A 22223-nucleotide genomic window follows, 5' to 3' on the forward strand; every position below is an offset into this window, starting at 1 on the left:
TATAAAATTCAACTGTAATTTCCTTACCAACTTACACACCCTTCTCCGAGACGTTCTGAGGCCCCGGATATTCCAGAACATAGGATTACAGATCATAGGTTCATGCGAACGGGTTTGCTAGGAACCCGGGTCGAACTTCTAAGTAAGCGTCCCCCTTTAGGCAATTTCTTCCCATTTTTAGCATCACTGTCCGAGAGATCAATTTTATTTTTTCCAAGGTGTTCTCCATCCTCCTTTTCTGGTTCAGACCCACAAACATCTTTACTATGCATTCCCACAGCCTCTTGCACTGACATGTCAACATTATGATCATCCATAGAATTTTCTACTAAACCATTTTCATTCTCCACCTCATCAAGCCCTTCCTCAATCCCCTTACCATAATTCATAGACAACCTACGTTGGTCACTTTGTTGATTACTAACCTCCATCATTGACAAACCGAACCCAACCTCAACATCATCAACAGTCTTAGTAGCACCAGTATCACCATTCAAAACCTGAATATTTGACAAATTTTCAGCTCCCATATTTGCAGCTATCGGTGAGACCACCTCCATATTTTCAGACAACCCAACATCATTGTTTCTGGTCCCTGAATCAGGCAAAATCTCCTCAGAATTTCCAATGCTTCCAACTGGCCGTGACACATGCTCAAGATTTTCAGACCTCCCCACGTTCCCTACATCCAACAAAACTACTTTCATCTTTTCTATTTCCAAGCCTACAGATTGCTCATCAGGCCCCTGCGCACTAGCCGACTTCATCGAGTCTTTCATGTCAACACTCCCAATAATCCCCACCTCCAAGATTGGTTCAATTTCTGGTGTCACTACTTTCCCAATCTCCCCTGCCGAACCACTTGGACCATCCTCCCCTGCCTTCTCAACACTCTCAACAACCGGCCCAACGGTCTTCATCTGATTTTTCGAAACACTATGAGGCTTCGGCTTCCAGACCTGCAGCTGCTTCTCATCCGTATTTAATTTCCGCTCCATCTTTATTTGTGCCTCATCCTTCCATTTACATAACTTCAGATTGTGCCCCTGCATTTTACACTTAGTACAATAGGCAGGTAGAGTTTCATAAACAATTTCAATATACCAGCTCCCCATTCATGATTCAGGGTGCCTATCCAGATTCCACGAACAGGCATTTTTCCAGCATCCACTTCCAAACACAATCTAGCCCCATCAGTTTTAGTAGCACCCCGTGTAGCATTATCACGCCGTAAAAACCGTCCAACGGGAGCAACAATATTTTTCAAGCAAGATTCATGGAAGAAATTTAGAGGCAATCCAGGGAGAAAAACCCATATCGGTACCATTTCCGGCTCAGCATCTTCATCAAAATCAGGCTTCCAATGGAACCCACGGTAAGGCACTCCTTCAATGTCAGTAGCTTCTCTAGACAGTGCCTTCACGAAATCGAATTCGTTTGAGAACCGAACGAACACGTTTCTTGGCTTTCGCATGGCCAAAACCACAGGCTGAGCATCCAGCCCCCATCTACTTCTTATGAAAGCCCGAATAACATCAAGAGAACGTCTTTGCTTGAGAAATTTTAAAGCCATGGAGAATCTGAAAGGGGCAGCCGATCGTTCAATCTAATCCTTAGAGAACACCACAGAATATTCCCCATCAACCAATTTAGCAAGACGAAAAGGGAGGTCCACCTTCGAAAGAGATTGCGGCGTCTGCGCGACCAGCTCAGCAAGGGATTTCTGTCGCCCAGACGGCGCCGATGACCCAGGAGGGGCCACGGCGGCAGCCATGGGTCAAAAACAGAGCAAAACTAACGTAGGGTTTTTTGAGAGAAAAAGGGTAAAACGGTAAACTAAAGAAAATAGCTTTTATTATACCCTCAAGAATGACTATCCTAATGTTGAGAATGTTGTGAATATTTCATAGAAGAGAAATGCTGTAGACACAAAGATCATACAAAAATAAACTTATAAATTGACATAATTTCGTATGATACAATGGATCTACTTTACAAGAAAAGTAATTTTATAATCTAATACAACATATCAAATTATATTAATTTGTAGATTTACTTATGCAACAATGTACGTGATTGAGTTCGATTTGGATACCATTTCAACTCCAGCGTCAATGAAAGAACCCTTAAGAATACTGCAAGCCACATTTAAATGACTACAAATTGCAATCAACTGTAGATGTCGTGATGCAATTTTTTTTCTTTTTCTTATTACAAAGAGAGAGGTACCTATAAAAATTAGAATCCACAGCTCCACCTCTCACTTGTTACCATAAAATGAAAAGTGAAAACACACCGTTTGAGTTACAGTTAAATTGATAAAGAAACACTTTGAATAAAAAATAAAAAAAAGGATAAATGTTTCAATTACAAATGAATTTTAGAAAAATAAACTTATAAAATAACATAACACGTTATCTTTATTTCTGCATTTAATTTGTAAAAAATATACATAAAAAAAATATTTTAAAAGTAAGTTTGAACAGAGATGCGAATTTGAAAAAGAAAAAGAAAATTAGGAGTTTGTTGTGATGGGAATTCGTATTTGAAACAAGTTTTTGAATGGAATATATTTATTATAACTTTAAATGGAAAATTCTCAATTATAAAGCTTGTAATTAAAAAAAAAATTATATTAGATACAGTCACTTTTATATATCTTCTGCTTATTTTACTGATGTGATTGGTTGTATCAATTTTTTTAATATTTAATCAATCACATCAATGAAATGTTAAAAAAAAGTACATAAAAATGACTATACATCAAATTTTTTGTTAAAAAAAAAAAAAAAAAAAAAAAAAAAAAAAGGGAAAAAATCCCAATTTCGTACTGGATCATATTTCCAGGACATAGCACAAGCGAAACCCATGAGTACCAGTTACCACTCGGTAGAAGAGAAAAAAGAGTCGGCCTGTTTTTTGAACCAAAGTGCTGCATCTCTTTTTTAAAAATTCCTTAGGAATCCTGAATTCAGAAGCTGTTGCTTAATCCTCGAAAGGTTTGAGCTTTTTTCACAAGAGAAACTACCCTTAACCTTCTCTTGGTGATAGCACCTCGACTCCGCAAGAGGTACGTCCTCTTTCTCTCTTCTTACCAATGTTAACACTTTGAGAATAAACATTTTTCTACTTGCCTCCCGTTTCATTTGTGGACACTTTTGGGCTTTTTTCTTAATCTTTTCGTTCTTTTCGTTCTGATTAACATATCGCAACAAGAGGGAATTAAGAAATGGTAGTAGAGAACGTTGGAAAATAAGTCGTGGGTGGCGTTATTCTCGGGCTGTTATCCGGAACACCACTTGTTTGTTAATTTACTTGATTGAAAATATTAGTTTTTTTCTACTTTTATGATCTTTATAATGGCTGATGGAATAGAACCATTAAAACCTACAGAAGTTGTTTAATCATATTCTAGATTTTTAATGCTGAGGTTGATTTTTTTATGCTTGGGTGTATGTCATTAGAACTGGTTCAAGTGAACGTATAATTTTTTGTTTCCTTTGTATTTTTCTTCAATGATGGTCAGAAGTCGTAACACATAACGGAGAAATGGAGTTCTGATTTTACTGTATAAGCTCCTTTTTTAAATTAAACATTTGATTTTTATTTTGATTTTTCTGTGACTAGGTACCATGGAAGTCAACGAAGAAGTCCCTGCATCAACTTCTCCTGAAGAGGTTTCTGATTTGGTCCCTGATGGTCAAACTGTAGTTTCTGCTGTTAACGCTGCCCCAGTCCAACCAATCCAACCAATAGTTCCACCTGTGGTTGTGCCTCCTACCATTGCTCCCATTCCTCCTCCTCCTGTACTCCGCCCATTGGCACCTCTCCCCGTTCGCCCTCCTGTTCTAAGGCCACCTGTTTCACAAAATGGTGAGGTGAGAATGAGTGACTCAGATTCAGACCATGATGACTTGGGCCCAAACCGGACTGCAACTGGTTCAACTGGGGAGTATGAGGTATCAGAAGAGAGCAGATTTATAAGAGAGAGGCAGGAAAAGGCAATTCAAGAGCTTTTAATGAAGCGGCGAGCTAAAGCTCTAGCAGTTCCTACTAATGACATGGCTGTCCGAACACGTCTTCGCAAGCTTGGTGAACCTATGACCCTTTTTGGAGAAAGAGAGATGGAAAGACGTGAGAGGTTGCGGACAATTATGGTCAAACTAGATGCTGAAGGGCAACTGGAAAAGCTGATGAGAGCTCATGAGGAGGAAGAGGCTGCAGCTTCTGCTCCAAAAGTGGATGCTGAGGAAGAATTTGTTGAGTACCCCTTTTATACTGAAGGCACAAAATCTCTCTTGGATGCTAGAGTCAACATTGCAAAGTACTCTCTTGCGAGGGCAGCTTTGCGTATTCAACGTGCTCAGAGGAAAAGGGATGATCCAGATGAAGATGTGGATGCTGAGATGGATTGGGCTCTGAAGCAATCGGAGAATTTGGTGCTTGACTGCAGTGAGATTGGGGATGACCGGCCACTCTGTGGTTGTTCATTTTCACGGGATGGAAAACTGCTTGCTACGTGGTATCTCTCTCTCTATTTATATATATATATATATATATATATATCTCCCTCTCCCCAAAATGCATGCCCCAAAAAACGTGTTGTCCTTTCTGGTCAAAGTGTTGAATTTTAAGGGACCTAATCTCCCTTCCTCCTCATTTCTAATTAAGTTTCAATTGGCAGCCTAGTGCAGAAACTTGTGTCTGTAATGCAAATCTGGTGAATTTCGAGATCCTTCTTGTTGGTTAACACTTTATTGCCACATCTGCTGTTTAACTGATTATGATTGGTTTAAAACAGTACATCATATCAAGTCCTGAGTATTAGCCCTTCCCTTTCATGGGGTATTGGAATTAACAATAGTTGAGGAATGTCATAAAATAATCTCCATTTCAAACTTCTAATTAGGTGTTTGGTTAGCAGTGAAATATATTATATGGATTTTCTTATATTATGGTATCAGAAGACTTTTTTTATCAGTAAAAAAGAAACTTTATTAATGACAATAAGCATAGCCCTAGTACACGGGACATATACATGATATCAGAAGATTTTATGTGCTACCAACTAAAACAGTTCATAAAACTAATGAGATTCCTCACATTGCTGCTTCTATCAGCTCTTTAAGTGGAGTTGGTAAGTTGTGGAGCATGCCTCAAGTGAAAAAGGTGTCTACGTTGAAGGGACACACAGAGCGAGCTACTGATGTTACATTCTCTCCTGTGCATGACCATCTTGCTACTGCCTCTGCTGACCGGACTGCAAAGTTGTGGAACACTGAAGGATCTCTCTTGAGGACATTTGAGGGCCATCTAGACCGTCTTGCCCGCATTTCTTTCCATCCATCAGGGAAGTACTTGGGCACTGCTAGCTTTGATAAGACATGGAGATTATGGGATGTAGATACTGGTGAGGAGTTGCTTCTTCAAGAAGGTCACAGTAGGAGCGTCTATGGGATAGCGTTCCACCATGATGGGTCATTAGCAGCATCTTGTGGACTTGATTCACTTGCTCGTGTTTGGGACCTTCGAACAGGCAGAAGTATTCTTGCCTTAGAAGGCCATGTCAAGCCAGTGAGACTTGAAACTCATCTTCTTTTTTACTGTTTTTCCTTGTTTAGCCCCGGCAAGAAAAGGAGGGGTGTGGGTGGGTTGCAGTTTCATATATACATATATATATGTATGTATAAGAACTGTACATGCATGGTTAACTGACTCAATTATATGCAACCTTAATCTACTTTTTCAGGTTCTGGGAATTAGCTTCTCTCCCAATGGCTACCTTTTAGCCACTGGGGGTGAAGACAATACCTGTCGAGTCTGGGATCTGAGAAAGAAGAAATCTTTGTATACAATCCCAGCGCATTCCAACCTTATTTCTGAAGTAAAATTTGAGCCTCAGGAAGGATATTTCTTGGTAACTGCTTCCTATGATATGACAGCTAAGGTGCAGTTTCTTTCTGATCACCACAATTCATATGTACCAATTGAAGCTTAACCTTTTATTTGTATTTCATCGTGGGTGTATATATTTTTAGATTTGGTCAGCACGGGATTTTAAGCCAGTGAAGACACTTGCTGGACATGAAGCGAAAGTCACATCTCTAGATGTTGTTGGAGGTAAGTTCCTAACTGTAGAATGTTAAGCATATGCCAAGATTCTGTTTTCTTTTCCCATTTTCACTTGTTTAAGAATCTGAAGACACTGATAAATGGAGGGAAGTGGAGGCGCCCTCCCCCTCCAATTACCTTATATCTTCTAGTATTTGGGTAGTTTTATTTTCGATGTATTCATGTTTTACACTTGTATATTATATCTAGCATTGTCGTCATATTTTATAATCTAAAATACTACAGGTCAGACTTTTTGTGGGCTTAGTTTATTCTACAAAATGGTAGGTTTTCAAAAAAATTAATGTACCATGTCAGCTTAAGTTATTTAGTCATTTCCTGGGTCTACCTGTGACAACTGACAAGTAGGTAGGGTATTTTCACATGCTGGGTTATTAGTCTCCCTTATTGGTGATGATACATTGTTATTGAAAAAGAAAAATGCTCAGATTATCCCCAAGTATATTTATTGTGCTGTCAAAAAAGTAAATTTCCTGCATTTAAATGCGGTTTTGTTGATGGTTTCGTTACTTTCAGTAACATTTGAATAACAATTAGTTATTCAAATTGGAGTAACATAGCTGTATCATCTATGGCAGATGGGCGTTACATAGCAACCGTATCACATGATCGGACGATTAAACTGTGGTCTAGCAGTAGCAATGAGAAGGAACACGCTATGGATGTTGACTAGGTTGCTGCAGATGATAAATGCTGGTGGATCCTATTATGGAGTTACACTTTGAATTACGAGAGATATGCTTTATGGAAAATGAGAAGCTTTTGATATTGCCTCTTGTATCAGTCATACATCAGAAGCATTTTCCTGAGTTTGGTTTTATTCACCTTTCTGTTTTCAAATAGTGATCATACTAGGATAATTGGTTGCAAATTATTTTCAAAGGAACCATGCTGACAGTCTGATACTTTTTGTAACTTATCTTCTCAGTTTTAGTCATGAAATCATCGAGCAAGAAAATAGCAGGAACCCTCTGCAGTGTTGAAACTTGAAAACTATATTTTGCCTTTTCCTTTGTTCATTACACCATTACCGGATTGCGGATTGCTGAGCAAGAAATTGAAGGTTTCTTTACACGTATTGATGTACATATATGTCTGAATAGAAGATATAGAGCCATATGGAGTAATTCAAAAAGGAACACCAACGTTTGATTGAAACTGCAGACTCGTCTACAGCCAGCTCAAGCATTGGTGTTGCAAAATAAATCAGTTAATCGGTGCTTTATGAATCCAGTCTTACCCAGCGAAAATGTTGGTCATACACAAACTAACTCTAAAAGGGCAAGCAAATTGTTAAAAGGGTCCCATTTATTCTTGAATGGCCTGCCATTCATACACATAAGCATACATTCCCAAAAAGAAAGGGAAAAAAAACCACGTCAACTAGGCAAGAATTTCTGCATCAGTTATAACAAATGGATGCATCACTAATCATAGTCTATAATCCATAGTTTTAAACCATAAAAGTATATTAACTAATCGACAATAATCATACAACAAAAATATAGTGGTGACCTGTCAGCAGTAACATGGTCTTTTACTCTGTCTTGGCTTTCCAGAAAGATAACATCGGGCAATCGGTTCCCTCCTCCTCATGGGTTACAATATAAAAAGTAACTGTAAATTAAAGTTACTCAGCATGATCTTCAAAAATGTCCAAACCGTACGGGATTTGTATGCTCCAGGTGAAAGATGTACTCCAGACTCCAGTAATTTTGGTATTTTAAAAACTCTTGAAAGCAGCAGGTCATATCATACAACACTAAGGAAGCAGAGTTCCTTAGGTTAATTATTACAACCAGAAGACCATTTCTTTGACGTTGCCACCTCATTTGTACCAACCAGCAAGGAAATGCCTCAGCAAGAAACAGAGAAAGCATGCAATGGCCTGTTCAACATAGATAAAATTGCACGAGTGGAGTGGAATCCAGTCAGCTTCATCACCAGTAAGTCAACCAATTTATAAAGCACCAGTAGTATTTAAATAGAACAAAATGGTCTTTTTATTGTAGTGAAGACCTAATCATAACTCAATCAAAAATAGGAAGCCTAATTACATCAGCATGTTACCTATAAAAAACAATTTTTTTTTTTGGATAAGTATTACCTATAAAAAACAAATTACAGCAGCTTGGTTGTGTCAACTGAGTCGACATATTCAAAATAGGAAGCTTAAGAAACCAAACATTCTAATTGGATTGGCAAGATTTAGATAGGTCTTCCTGCATTGGGCCTAAAGACGTCATATGGCTGATGATCATGAACTCAGATTTAGAAAGATTTTAAAGGCAAGAACTGATGGTCGAACTTCTGATTACATATAACACACATATCGAGGTGATTGAGGCCTGTGTGTCAACTGAGTCGACATATTCAAAATAGGAAGCTTAAGAAACCAAACATTCTAATTGGATTGGCAAGATTTAGATAGGTCTTCCTGCATCGGGCCTAAAGACGTCATATGGCTGATGACCATGAACTCAGATTTAGAAAGATTTTAAAGGCAAGAACTGATGGTCGAACTTCTGATTACATATAACACACATATCGAGGTGATTGAGGCCTGTGCTCTAACATTTGAAAATTACCTATGATAAAATGTGCACATATGCAAAATATCGACAAATCACCTGGAAAACGAGAAGAACAATGCATAGTGAGTTTTCCGACATCCTGCCAAGTAGTCTCAAAGTAAAATTAACAAGTGTCCCATCATTTGTTCCGGTCAGCAGTCCAGTCTTAGAATCAAACCTGACAAGTTAAACAGATATGCCATCAATGAAAGAATTTCACATAAGACGTCTCTGGCAGGTCATAGAGAATAAATACAAACGACACGTGAAGCTACCTAGGGAGACGATGTCGTGGACATGGAACCAAACCAGAAAGCTGAGAAAAAATAACCTAGGTTAGAGCCTTTTATCCAGCAGAATTCTAAACTATCAATAGGTTTTTTGCCCTCCTTTTGGAGGGGTGCAGTCAGAGGAGTTTATTGGACCAAACCTGAGGGAGCGATAAGAGGAAGTTCAAAACTTGAGGAGCAAAGAAAATCAGGAGCGTTTCACTGTATCAGAGATTTGAAAAAGACAACGTTATTAGAGAACAAATAATCATGCTAATACATACATTATTGAAGCTTAGAGAACTTGAATTTGATCATGTTTATTGACACTAATAAGGTGGCACTGAGCCAGCAGAAATGCAGCTGGAAAAAGAATATCCCAAGATAGTCTAAATACCACATCGATTCAGCATCCAAATGAGATTTAGATTGGATAAGATTTAAATCTTAGTCACACAGCCTAATTAGGTAGAGGAAAATAAACTGGAATTATTTCTCTTTGTTTTTTGTTTTTTTTTTTTTTTAATCTTTTCTCACCCAACTGGGAACTTTTCACTTTTGTCACTAATCACAGTGCCTAAGGTCCACTTCTGTAACCTACACCTTTCCAACACGAGCAAATATTTGAATTCAAAAGTCCCACCCCATGCATGGATCCTATGAAACTAGGGAAAAGAGACATACTTGATGCTACTGAAGAGACAAGCATAGCGAAAATTCATAATCCCACAATGAAAACTTTTGATTTTTATTTCAATTTTTTTGACTATTCCCTAATTTTATAATAGAAAGCAGTGTAACATGGGTGTAAAAAAACAAAGAAAGGAAAAGGAGAGAAGATCCAAGATCCAAATTTCTGAACCACCAACAAGGAACTGTAAGTGAACACACCTAAAATGGCCTAAAATCCCAACTACAGCCATGGTCATCCCTGCAAAGTACGTGTAAGTATCTCCAACAAAAACTGAAGAAGGGTACCTATCATAAGCAAGGCAATAAAATGTCAAGAAGATTTACTTAAATTCTAAGGAAGAATGATCATAAGCAAATGTAAGGTATCACTACCAGTTGTAAGAAAGTAAACCCAGTGATGCTGCAAGTAAGGGCTGAACTAAATAAATAGAGAATGCATGGGCCTGCTTATACTCAGGGTCTGTAGATGCTCCAATTTGCATGATATTGTGTATCAAAATCTGCAAATTGCTAAAATGTGTCAAATTCTATAACAGAGTTATAATATAACTAGTTTACAGGCTTTATGCTTACAGCAGATGCAATGACAACTGTCTGCCCAACTTCAAGTCCATTTAAACCAGCATGGATATTTATAGAGTTTGTGCAAAAAACCGCCAAAAGCCCCATATATAGTTTATACATCCATCCTGTGACAACAGAAGATAAGACAGACTAGAAGGATAAACAACTAAAAACTCAAGAACTGGGATTTAAAATGCGACAAACATCTGCAAATTCAGGGAAAAACTGTTTAACCCAATCGAACAGTAAATAGCCTTTTTTCCCAGGAGGCAGTGGGAGTGCTAAATCTTGAATGTATTTCAAGAAGCACAGAGGTAGATTTTCCCGATACTGCCTTCGACCCAGATTGTTTGTTTGCCAAAACCTTAGAGATAGAGGGGAGGGGGAGGGGGGGGGAAGGGAGAGAGTCATAGACATTTCAAAAGTATGTATCTCTTTGTCATATCATTTCTCTACATCACAAGTCATACCTAGATCAAGAATCTCTAGGCCAACATATGGAATGAGAGGCTTTGGTATTATAATAGTTGTATGCCCAGCATAAGCCATCAACAAAGGAAGAGCAGCAAATGATGGTAGGAGTAATTTCCTGCTCTTCACAATCGCAAGGAAGCACATAAGTAATACAATCTAGATGGTAGTGGAAACAAATGCTTGCTGAGCAAACCGATCAAGATGACTGCATACTCACACTCTCCAGGGGACATCAAGGACATCATCAACAAATCCAAGTAATGTCATAAAGCAGATGGATGCCAATGCTGCATTGTACTCAACAAGCCACTGCATCATTGGTATGGTAAACACATAAACTTTTCTTCTAGTTAAGCATTTCAACGTTAACACGATGTTAGGAATAAGGAAATGATGAGCTGCTACCTTGAGCTTAAAATCAATCCAAAGAGGAGTCCTGATAATCATCAAAAGGATACTACAAGCTATATTGACTTAAAATGATAGATTAAAAGAAAGACAGAAAGAAAGAAAAGACCATTGATTTGAAGTCAACATGAAAAAGCAAATCAGGGCTGAACTTTCACTCTCTCAAGCCAAGTGAAGCTGAAGAACAATCAGTGCTGCTATAAAGCATTATATGATCGTCACTAGTTTTATCCAGAGATTCTCTATTTTATAGAGAACCACCTATAGATCACTTAAGATTGGACCACACTGGTCTATAACTGAATGTGGTAAGGTTAGAAGAACAGTGCATAATACAACTACTTGACAAAAACCCATTGAAACATCAACCACAGAGATCCTAGGCTAAAAAACCCATTTCACCATTACACTCTATCTAGGTAATATGTGGCTAAATTAGATAGCATATTTCTCATGAGAGTCAACCAGCCACTCCTAGAAAAGCATAATTTTTTCCATCCTGCAAGACACCTCTCCGTCCTTTTTTTTTTGAATTTTTTATAAGTGCCTCTCCGTCCTTTCTATAACTGGAATCCACACAGCACGGTCTTAAAAGGTGAATCCATAGGCATACCAAGAATCAGCAGAGAACCTACTTCACATTATAATCCTCCATGCTGTTTGATGAACTTCTCCCTCAAAGCCATAGCTGCCTTGATCCCACCAAGAGCTTATCACCACCACAGCACCAGCCTAACCTAACCACCATCCTCGCACCTTAGAGTCATCACATTGATAACCAACCAACTAGCCACCTCACCACCACAGCACCAGCCTAAGCTAACTACCATCCTCGCACCTTAGAGTCACCACATTGATAACCAACCAACTAGCCACCATCATTAATTAAATAGAGAATTGCAACGCAAGCCATATGTCCCTCAAAATGAAAACAGATATTTAATAAAATGAAAGCCATAGATTCTAGTAAGCTTTTAATAGATTTTCTAAATAGAAGTTTTAAGAAACAATGACTGAAGTATATAATTAAAAGTGCCATAACTTGAAGATCTATATTTTTAATTTCATCGTTGTCCAAGTTTATAAATTAGGAACTTCCAGAAAGATAGGAACTTACAATGGAATCCGACGTGAAGTTAAAATATTGGAATAAGATGGCCACGACCAAGAAAACAATACCAACAACAATACCCAATGACTCAGGCCTGAAAAAATTACAACGTACTGTCATCAAGTTCAATAAGAGAATTTAAACAGAGATATGAAACTATTAAGGTTAATGAAGGAATGGAGAGACAAAAGTTCAGAAAGAGAAAACGAAAGAAGAGAAAACAAAACATAGATATATTCATTGCTTTTCTTTAGCTTTGGAGTATTTCTGCTCCTATAAGATAATTATCAAATTAAAGAACTTTAACAAACATTAAATTCATGTCAAAGAAAGGGTGAGGATTTATGTAATTTTCAATAAAGAAACAATATTAAAATATCAAAAAATAATAAAATTTGGTCAATCCACACAACTTGGGATCTAGAACAATCAGATCATAAAACTAAGTTGAGAATTCAACCTCACTTTATACAAATAGTGATAAGAAAAGTGATACCAAAACCAGTAGAAATCCTTAATATTGACGCTACATTTGGCCTATCTTTATATCAATAAAATTTATTCTTACTTATCAAAAAAAATATATTGACGCTACATTTGAAAAATTGCAGTGAAAATTAAGAATCCAACAGAAATCCACCTCCTAAATTCGACCAGAAAGCAAATCTAACACCAACCCAGTAGAAAGTTTCAATCAAAAACCAAATCTACCACGCACCCAGCTGAAAAACTGAACTTGCAAGTAAAATCTAACACCCGGACGGATCCTATATCCAGTTAAAAAACCGAACGAAAACAACAAGAACCAAAAGCGAAGAACACTCACACTCTGAGTGTGCCTCCATGGGTACCCCTTTTGTTGATATCGTAGCCAAAGAGATTGCGCCTAAGGACGTATTTGGAGGCCACGGGGATCATCTTAAGAGTGACGAAGAACCCCGCCAGGCTGACCACCGCATTTATGAGGATCGACTTTTTGAGGTCCCAGTCGATATTATAGTGGTGGAATATGAGGTAACAGTACGGACCCAATAGCAAGATCGAGAGCTTCAGAATGAAGCCCGACTTTACATTTAGGGGAGCAGTTGGAGGCTCGGCCGGAACGGAGTCTTTGGATTTAGGTTTTTCTTGGACTTTGGCTTCTGTGGAAGCGTCTGCTGAAGCTCTCTTTCGAGCTGCCATGGCGGACTCACTCTCTATCTGACTCTGTATCCTTCGTGTATGAAATGTTCTTTCTTTATGCCGGTATATCTCTCTGCTGTTCTTTACATTCACGAGCTCCGTTTTTGACACGGTCAGAAATTAAAATAGGAAATTTTCTTCTACGTCGACAAGGCTAATCAAATCTTGCCACATCCAAGTTCCCTCCACATCATCGTTGGGACCCGCCCTGAAAACCCCGTTGTTATATATCTAGAATGAAAAAGAATTGGCATCAGTCACTCTTTGGTATCAACCAAAACACATCTTACGTGACTAAGAAGATTGACTAATTTCTCCCTAAACAAATTGTCCGATTTCTCCTTAAGGCTCCGACACCCTAAAGCTCTCCACTCCCAAAAATGGCAAACTATCGGGCCTATGTGTGCTGCGATGGAGAGGGAGGAGGGGGTTGCCGTGACTTAGGTTCGGACGATGGGGGTTGTTGGGAGGTCGTGGAGCTCGGTGGTGGTGACTGGGCTGGCGTATGACGGCGGCATAGTGGCAAAAAAGGGGGAGACCCATTTCAAATTGTGAGATGCGATGGAGAGGGAGGAGAGGGTTGTCGTGACTTGGGTTCGACGGTGGGGGGTTGCTGGGAGGTCCTGAGGCTCGGCGGTGGTGGTGGCTAGGCTAGCGTACGGCGGCGGCATGGTGGCTAAATCATGTAAGACTCATTTCGGGAGAGGAGAGGGGGCAGTGCATGGGGACTACCGTGGATGATCAAAGGTGACTGGAGGGTCGTCGGTGTGAGGGAGAGCAGGTGAGGTGGTCAGTGGCTCATGGCAGGATTGGGTGAGTTGAGAGAGGGAATCGAGTAGAGAGAGGGGATAAACTCGACTGTGTTAAAAAAAAAAATTACACGTAAGGTGTGCTACGAATCAGCTATGAATAGTGACTGATCTGTAGCAAACATCATCTAAAATTTAAGAAATTACATAGATAAAAGGATATTCACAGCGTAAGTGAACTAAACTCCTTTAATAAAAAAAATATATATATGTATAGTATTCATATAAAAAATAAAAATTTAAATTAATTTTTTTAAAAAAATGGACCACTTGGTATAACTCATAATTGAATTTAATATTAATCAATTATATATATAGTCTCCAAATGCACAAAGTGAAATAATTATATATATTAATCAAATTGACTAAAAAAAAAAGTACACTACTGTTAAAAAACATAAAAGAAATTCAGTTTTTTTTTTTTTTTTTTTGGTGGGATTCATATTTTTACAAAAAATTTATTCAAGACTTATATATTTGAAACTTATACACAACATTACTCGTATGTAAAATGATATACTAATTTATGAAATTTTATACAATTTAAAATGACATTTTCTGTTGTGATCGTTAGAGTTAGCTCAATTTTCTCCCTACGATATTTCTCTTATCATTAATTCGATCTTTATATTATGTTTTTATAAAAGCAAAAAACATTATTTTGTCAGAGTAAGTCTTGTTTGATTATATAAACTATCTCATCTCATTTTATCAATACAATTTTTTTAAATTTCTACACAAAATATAATAAATAATTTAACATTTTCAAATCTAAAAATAAATATAATATTAAAAGAGAATATTTTAATAATATTTTATTTAATTATCAATTTTTTTTATCTTATCTCATCTCATTTATGTAAATTTTAAGATGTTCAAATTCTAAACAATCCTTAAAATAATAATAATAATAATAATGTTACCATACCTCTTAATTTATATTACTCACTTTGCCTCTTGACGTGGCATCACAATGTCACATGACTTATTAAAAAAATATATATTCAAAACAAAATAACCATAGAAAATATTAAAAAAGGGAAATTAAAATCCTAAATTCCCTCTACCCTATTATCTGTGTTTTAAAATTTTAAAATAGGCCACATGGACCACATTGTGGTGCCACATGAAGTTTCAAAGTGAGTGGTATAATTAAGAGGCACAGTAACATTTCTAAAAAAAGTCCATTAAAAAAATGAATTTTTTTCAGATAGATATTAAATTTACTCATTTTTCCTAAAGAAAATGTATTGAACTTACAAACCCAAGACTGTTTGTCAAAGCAATAAATTCGATCGATTAAGTTAGGATGCTTCAATTTCTGCCCAATTCTTCTATACAAAAAACAAGAAAATAGGATGAACGATACAAAGAACAATAAATATGACTAAACATAACAAAAATCATGACAAAGAGCAATATATCTCTTTGAAAAGAACTTCATACTGTCACATGGATTTTGTATGGAGTTTGTTTTTCTGATGTTAATGTTGCAGGTCAGGGTTTACTTATTAGAAGAAGAAAAAAAGTTAGTACAGTTGCAGGACAGGGTCTCCAGATATTCCATAATTCAACCTCCAGTCAAAAGCTCCTAATAATGTCGAAATTAAAGATTAGGTCATTGAATTTTTTTGCCAGGCTCTTAGCAGAGTGGCAGTAGAGGATGTACAGTGTGCTTACAATGAATTTAGGTTAATCAAAACTTCCATTAAAAGGGAAATCCTAAGGCCCCCAAAAGATTGGCTTTTGCGCCATAAAGGAAAAACTAAAGCTTGAGTACAAGGCCAACAGGACAATGATCGCTACCACCCACATCAGATAAAATATAAGAGTCATAAACCCTATCAGCAATGGATTCTGAGACAAGGAAGTAGTCAAGCCGCCATCCTGTTTCAAAATCCAAAACATCCCCAGTCAGAGAGCCAATTCATTTTTCGAGGTGCTCATGTCAATACCAATTTAAAAACATCAAGTAGAAGATGGTGAAGTTAGTATGAGACGGATTAAATATAGAGAAATCTTTACAGAGCCACATGTTCACTGGGCTGTTCAGAAGCAAATGAGATTGGAGTAATATCACTGCAACTTTCAAATATTCTTTTTTTGATAACTAAAAAAATCCTTGTAACTACAACACACATGCAATCACTACAAATGCCCATCTCGAACTCAATCCAGTAGAAATTAGATCTGAGAAGGTAGACTGAAATACCTCTGTTATTTTTGCGCCCACCATGCCGATAACCCCAGTAAGTATAGCCTACAACACCCGGGTGTTGCCGTCTAAAGGTGTCCACAAATCCCCTCGACAAGAAGTTTGTCCCAAATGATTGCCTTTCTTCATCAGTAAACCCAGCACTTCTTTTATTTCCCTACAGTTTGATGCAATAATTTCTTAATTATAATTCAGCAACTTGAAATGGACTGAGTGTGCTACATTTGTAAAAGAGAGCCAATCACAGTAAGTATTACAATCTAATTACGGTCAAGACTGTAACTGGTTAAAATAGAATCAGATTCAATTCACAAAAATACCCCTCCTTACCTTCAAATATGCACCTCCACTTCTCCTCAGGAAGCTTCATATAACTACTCATATGCATCTAATTTAACAACAGCTTGCAAATAAAAATAAGGATAATGCTTTTTGAAACGATGCTTCCGATGAAGTGTCCAATCACTTCATTTTATATATATTTTTTAATTTCTGTGTTTTCTTTTTCAATATTAAAAATACAGAAATTAAAAAAAAATACAAAATGAAGTCATCGGTACACTTCATCGGCCCAAGGCGTCGGTCTCCCTAGCAGTATCCTAAAAATAAATAGCTCAAATTTCGAAGGGCAACGCTGTAAGGCAAGGATAGATTTGATCACGGTTATCATTTTGCTAAAGGCAGATAAAGCATATTCTCCATATTATGATACAAGATAAGCAGTTGATAGAAAAATTTCCTTTTTATATAATTGGCGAGATTTAAACCAAAGAACTAACCCCCATCATCATCCGCTCCCCTTACCCATCCCTTTACCACCAGGCCATGACCAGAGATTACAAGTGCCAATGCAATGACCTAATTCTTGGATTGCGAGTAGTTCCAAGAGTGTAATAGCAGTAAGGAATAAATAAGGACTCATATGCAACATCAAAATCTGAATCACTTACAGCAGGGTTATATATGTCTATCTCTTCATGAGCACAATTCAAATCACCAGTCAAAATGACAGGCTTCGACTTTTCCAGCTCCTGCATCAATAATGAATACCACCATAAACAAATGAGTCACTTCTAAAGGAAAACATATAATCACATAGAAGTATATACACCTTGTCAAGACAACAAACATGCATGTACCTGGTGCATTGTAGAGTTTTAAAGCATCAAAGGTTGTTCTAAGCTACACAGTATTGGCAAGAGCATCCAACTAAAACTCAACTAGGCATAAAACATAGTTGCCATATGATCGTTAAGCACTAAGCCATCAAAGATATGCGAATCCATTTCAATTCTTCGCAGGATAGACCCAAACAATCTACTCCTGGGATCATTCTTAGGACAAGGTTTAAGGTACATCCGACATGAATAACAGAATTCTGCTTGATACAGGAAAAAGGAAAAGCAAAGAGAAGGAAGATGAATATATATAGCAAACCGATGTATAACATATTACAAAAATAAAAAAGAAACAGAAAAGGGTGAGCAAAAGCAATCTTACTTTCATATAATTGCTCAGAGTCGGATCCCATTGTGTAACCCTGTAAGACTAGAATCAAAATCAGAGTCAATGGTCCAGAAAATGAAACTAAGAGACTCTAGTAATGTAGTGGAAGATGCTTGAGGTAAAGTACCAGTCTTCTCAAGCCATCTCCAGAATTAGGGACGTATCCACTCAATAGATAAAATGAATCAAACTCTGCCATCACAAGCCGTCCCTCACTATCATGATCTGATATGCCTAGGCCATATCTGACTGAAAGTGGCTTTACCTGTCAGACAAGTGCCAATGTTCATCAGCGAAACAAAACCACCCAAAACCATAACTTAAAAGCAAAAGTTTGCATTCATCAACTTTTTTCTCTTTTTTCTTCTGTCATAAAATCATTTTTTAAAGAAATAAGCGTATTAAAAGCATAAGGTAAAAAAATGTTAAAACCTATGTTAGTAACAAAATAATGTTGTATAATATTAAAAAATAATTATTAGGTGACTAGAACAGGAATATTCAGCAGGATTAGTTTTGCAAGAACATACTTATCAAAAAACAATTTTTGCAAGAAACAGCCATCACTAAAATGATGGCAAATCTCACCACAATATATCGACTATAATGTCTTCTATATATGCCAGACAGGCAGAATGTTCTAAAGACCTAAATTTGACAGCCTCTATTGGAAAAAGAATAAGCATACCCTTGAGATAATCGCTGTTCCAGAATAACCAAGCTTGGAAACACTACAACTCCAGAAGCTGTTCTCATAGCCATCTATGAGACACTGTTTGATGTTCTCAACATCCTTCTCCTGTTTTGAGAATTTAAAGATGCAATTATATAAAACGAACAAAAGCCTGAACAGATATAAACGAAATGAAGAACAAGATTATCCATGACACACTGTCTGGATATCCTCACCATCAACCGTAGAGAGATGCTCACAGCATTTCAAACAAAGAAAAAAAAAATCTTATAATTGGCTAAATTCATTCACCTAACAAATATATTGTAAGACAAAAAAAAAAAAAAAACCTACTTCAAAACTAAAGAAGAAGAACTAAACTTTGTCTTGGTCATATTATTTCAAAAGAATATTCTACTTGCCCTGACGAAAAAATGTCTTGGACTTCATATACAGCCCCAAAATGAGATGGGAAATACAATTTTTCTTTATTTCGATAGGTAATGAGATGGGAGGTACTCTAGTATGTCTTCTCTGTATGTATGAGGATGTTTCACAGTGGGCTAGGTTTTAATGCATTACGTTTTTTGATAAGCAATAAAGCAACTAGTAGAGGTGCCAAAGGGTGCACTACATCAACATATACAAGAGAACCACTGATAGGGGGAAAAAATGAACAACAAAAACTTTATATAGTTTTTTTCAAGTGACAGTTCTCACAGAAATTTTTACAAAAAAGTGCTGCCTTGAAAACTTTGAACTCTAGCATTCAGGACTGATAGAATGCTTATCCAGCTGCCTCTTTAAATGCTAGCTTAGCAATCTTAACATGCACTACCTACCTGCCAAAATAGTTTATACTTGATATACTTTGTTTTGGTGATCGTGGAACGTTTCAAAGCTGTTTCCAAATTCTTAACCACCACCCAGAGAAAGGAAATGGGGAAACAAGAAAATTTACAGTGGTCACAATGGCGAAGAAAAGCATAGATTCGTGAAACTAAAAGGAAATAATTCTTTTCCCACTTAGTGCCAAGTTGAATAGAGGAACCGACTACCTACTTTGAGTCAAAACTAACCCAGGCCGTAGATGACAAAAATGGTAAAGATAGATGTAATAAATCCCAAGCTGAATGCATACTTGGTCAGCGATGGTGCACTTTTGAGGGGCATAATGTTTTGAAGGAAAAAAAATTTCACAATTACACCACTTAAGTCATTCTTCCAAAATGATAACACAACGCAATATTGCATATGAACTAAAAGTTCAAACTTGATTAACTAGGTTTTTATCAAATTAATAAATCCCTTGATATAGCCACAGTTTCTACCAATTCCTAGCCGCAAGAAACAGAACATGTATTTATATACTTGCCTGTAGCTTGGTCTCTTGCAAGCACAAAACATCAAAATCTTCCCTTTGGGAAAGTTGCAGCGCAGAAAATCCCTCTAATTTCAATAAAGCTCTTAATCCATTGACATTCCAAGACATGAGCTTCATATATCTTGTGTCCCTGGTTAGAGGCGGAGGCCTCATGGTTTTAGGATTATAAGGAATCCAGCCTTTCTGAGGCTTCTTGTGGGCAAGAACTGTCCATGGTTCAGTTTGTATGACAGGCATAACTCCTTTGTCAGCATTAACAACTTCATGAATAATCTTTGAAGAAACTGTTCTCTTTGCCTCCAAGACCATCCCACCTACCAACATTAACCAGAGACAATTACTCGTTTAAGTTAAACCAATTGTACGTCCGATTTGAGCAGAACATTATAGGGGAGGGAGATTTGCTCCAAAAAAAGATAATCATATCAAAGCATTATGGTAAGAACAAAATCCTAAGCACCTGAACCTTCATCACATCTGATAGACAGATTTTGTTTCTTTGTGACCCTTTTCGTATTGAATTTGTTAATACTACCCTCAGTTGCAGATTTCTTTACCCTTCCCTTATGTTGCGGAAGCCCAGGAACTTCCAAATCAGTGTTGACATCTTCAACACAGTCTTCTTTAGAGAAGTCCTTATCCTTACATTTTACAGATATATTTTCAGCAGAAAAGGATGCTTGTTCTTCTACCGTCAGAGAAGTTTTACCTGCACATATGAGAATCTTACCTTTGGAAATAAGCACAAGTATCTTACTCAGATACGTTGTAGAGAGCTAAAAGGGATAAAAAGAAAATATTGAAATATATTAGTAGTTAGTAAAACATTATTAGTTATTAAAAAACTCTTCTTTTGCTCCGTGTTTTTATTATTTAACACCCACAATACATGGAGCAGCGTAAAATACTATGGAAGAACATGTAAGATTACCATCTATCTTCTTTTCCGCAAAACACTTCAAAGCATTCACAAGATCGCGTTTACAGCCTTTAGCAGGGACCCCAACGCTCCTGACGATTTAAAAAGATTAGAAAACACTTGAAATCGCAAGACAGAAAAGAAAGGCACCATCTCCTACATATCAACGGCTGCACTCGTATCATTCTCTACGGTGAAAACATACTTAAAAGAGACCATTTCCAATAGGTGAAGAAGTGCCGAGACTTAAAAAGAGTCATATTCACTCACAAAGCAGATAAGCAGGTACTAACCTCAATGTAGCCCTGAGCTCTTGAACGGTCATTGTCTCGATTCTCGCAGGGTCTTCCTTAAATCGTTCAAACACAACTGAAGAGCTTTTCACACCATTTTCCTATGTGTAAACTAAATCTAAATCAATACGAACTACAATCCGACAGACCCGAATGACCATAAAGCATACAACAGAGAACAAAATCAGCCCATTTAAAAAAAAGGTGAAGCAATATCAAACAACTTTTACAACAACCTTCTCAGAAGTCGAGTTTGTACCCACTAATCCTTTCAGTTTCTTCTCTTTCTTGTCCTCCAATGACACGGGTAGCGATGAATTTGAGAGGAGTCGTTTGGAGTCTTTGGACCCCATTGTGCGTACTCTAAAAGAGATCGATGTTCCAACTCTTAAATTCCTTCTTGGAGCTACTGCAAAACTACAATTCCCTTAGTCAGTCAAACGGTAAAAAGAAATAATCACATAACATAAAAGAAATTGAAGTTTTCGACTCCGAAAGGTATTTGCCTTTTCTTCTCAATCATATACCTTTCACAAGAATGTCTCGATATTTGGTTTCTCGGCGACCAAATAAAGAGTAAAGTAAAAATACTATAAAGTAAAGGAATTCGGAAAATAAATATTTCAAAAAAAACTAAATTTCGTTTGATATATTGTTGAGAGAGAGAGAGAGAGAGAGACCTTGGAAGGTTTACGAAACTCTTAAGCTGTAGATGCAATGCTTGCTTCATCGCTCATGAGAGAGAGATGGGGGGAGAGGGGGAAGAGTGTGCGGTTTAAGTGGCATGGTTGAGGAAGAGAAGAGCTGCCAATTAACGCAGGTTTTATGCCTACACAGTGGACCGGAGCCAAGTTTGTGGGGTAACACGTAGCCAGAAGAATCGTTTCTTGACGATCACGATTATAAATTGGAAAATTCTGTACTGCTAGATTCATGTACTGCTAGATTCAAATCTTAGAAAAGAATACCCGAAATTTACACTACAAAATATCATTTATCAAAATTATATATGATTGGC

The 22223-nt window shown here is 37.1% G+C and overlaps 3 protein-coding genes across 11 annotated transcripts; 1 reads left to right on the plus strand and 2 right to left on the minus strand.

Moving 5' to 3' along the window:
- Positions 1–2859: 2859 nt before the first annotated feature.
- LOC122275778 (U4/U6 small nuclear ribonucleoprotein PRP4-like protein) lies at positions 2860–7125 on the plus strand. The gene is made up of 6 exons (XM_043085012.1): positions 2860–3070; positions 3628–4522; positions 5121–5574; positions 5750–5947; positions 6039–6120; positions 6711–7125. Exons 2-6 carry the CDS (start codon positions 3633–3635, stop codon positions 6803–6805), a joined length of 1719 nt encoding a protein of 572 aa, XP_042940946.1. The 5' UTR covers positions 2860–3070; positions 3628–3632; the 3' UTR covers positions 6806–7125.
- A 297-nt stretch (positions 7126–7422) lies between these two features.
- On the minus strand, positions 7423–13514 carry LOC122275779 (UDP-N-acetylglucosamine--dolichyl-phosphate N-acetylglucosaminephosphotransferase). Its single transcript, XM_043085013.1, has 11 exons — positions 13051–13514; positions 12231–12318; positions 10923–11014; positions 10702–10820; positions 10241–10356; positions 10040–10167; positions 9866–9952; positions 9136–9196; positions 8981–9021; positions 8763–8883; positions 7423–8020 (listed from the first exon to the last, which is right to left on the minus strand). The coding sequence occupies exons 1-11, from the start codon at positions 13404–13406 to the stop codon at positions 7961–7963; spliced, it is 1269 nt and encodes a 422-aa protein (XP_042940947.1). The 5' UTR covers positions 13407–13514; the 3' UTR covers positions 7423–7960.
- A 2296-nt stretch (positions 13515–15810) lies between these two features.
- On the minus strand, positions 15811–22176 carry LOC122275809 (DNA-(apurinic or apyrimidinic site) endonuclease, chloroplastic). 9 transcript variants are annotated; one of them, XM_043085072.1, is made up of 12 exons: positions 21886–22164; positions 21442–21622; positions 21206–21306; positions 20925–21004; positions 20460–20702; positions 19985–20307; positions 18625–18735; positions 18064–18201; positions 17931–17978; positions 17381–17461; positions 16428–16587; positions 15811–16102 (listed from the first exon to the last, which is right to left on the minus strand). In XM_043085072.1, the coding sequence occupies exons 1-12, from the start codon at positions 21933–21935 to the stop codon at positions 15981–15983; spliced, it is 1638 nt and encodes a 545-aa protein (XP_042941006.1). In that variant the 5' UTR covers positions 21936–22164; the 3' UTR covers positions 15811–15980. The 9 variants fall into 9 exon arrangements, 6 of the variants coding, with proteins under 6 accessions (XP_042941006.1, XP_042941005.1, XP_042941007.1 ...); XM_043085071.1 differs by having other exon boundaries at positions 20454–20702; positions 21886–22161; XM_043085073.1 differs by having other exon boundaries at positions 20454–20702; positions 21442–21614; positions 21886–22160.
- Between the last annotated feature and the right edge of the window lie 47 nt (positions 22177–22223).

Source organism: Carya illinoinensis, chromosome 9, assembly GCF_018687715.1.
Source record: "Carya illinoinensis cultivar Pawnee chromosome 9, C.illinoinensisPawnee_v1, whole genome shotgun sequence".
In the NCBI taxonomy this organism is placed as follows: domain Eukaryota; kingdom Viridiplantae; phylum Streptophyta; class Magnoliopsida; order Fagales; family Juglandaceae; genus Carya; species Carya illinoinensis.

Coding starts and splice junctions, on each gene's coding strand:
- LOC122275779 (XM_043085013.1), bottom strand. CDS start 13,406: ATGGCAGCTCGAAAGAGAGCTTCAGCAGACGCTTCCACAGAAGCCAAA. Junction 10,821..10,922: donor CTTGATGTCCCCTGGAGAGT/GTGAGTATGCAG, acceptor TGTGAAGAGCAG/GAAATTACTCCTACCATCAT. Junction 8,021..8,762: donor TTGTTCTTCTCGTTTTCCAG/GTGATTTGTCGA, acceptor TATGTTGAACAG/GCCATTGCATGCTTTCTCTG.
- LOC122275778 (XM_043085012.1), top strand. CDS start 3,633: ATGGAAGTCAACGAAGAAGTCCCTGCATCAACTTCTCCTGAAGAGGTT. Junction 4,523..5,120: donor GGAAAACTGCTTGCTACGTG/GTATCTCTCTCT, acceptor TGCTTCTATCAG/CTCTTTAAGTGGAGTTGGTA. Junction 5,948..6,038: donor CCTATGATATGACAGCTAAG/GTGCAGTTTCTT, acceptor ATATATTTTTAG/ATTTGGTCAGCACGGGATTT.
- LOC122275809 (XM_043085071.1), bottom strand. CDS start 21,935: ATGAAGCAAGCATTGCATCTACAGCTTAAGAGTTTCGTAAACCTTCCA. Junction 21,307..21,441: donor CAAACTCGACTTCTGAGAAG/GTTGTTGTAAAA, acceptor GTTTACACATAG/GAAAATGGTGTGAAAAGCTC. Junction 17,979..18,063: donor GAGATGGCTTGAGAAGACTG/GTACTTTACCTC, acceptor TTTTGATTCTAG/TCTTACAGGGTTACACAATG.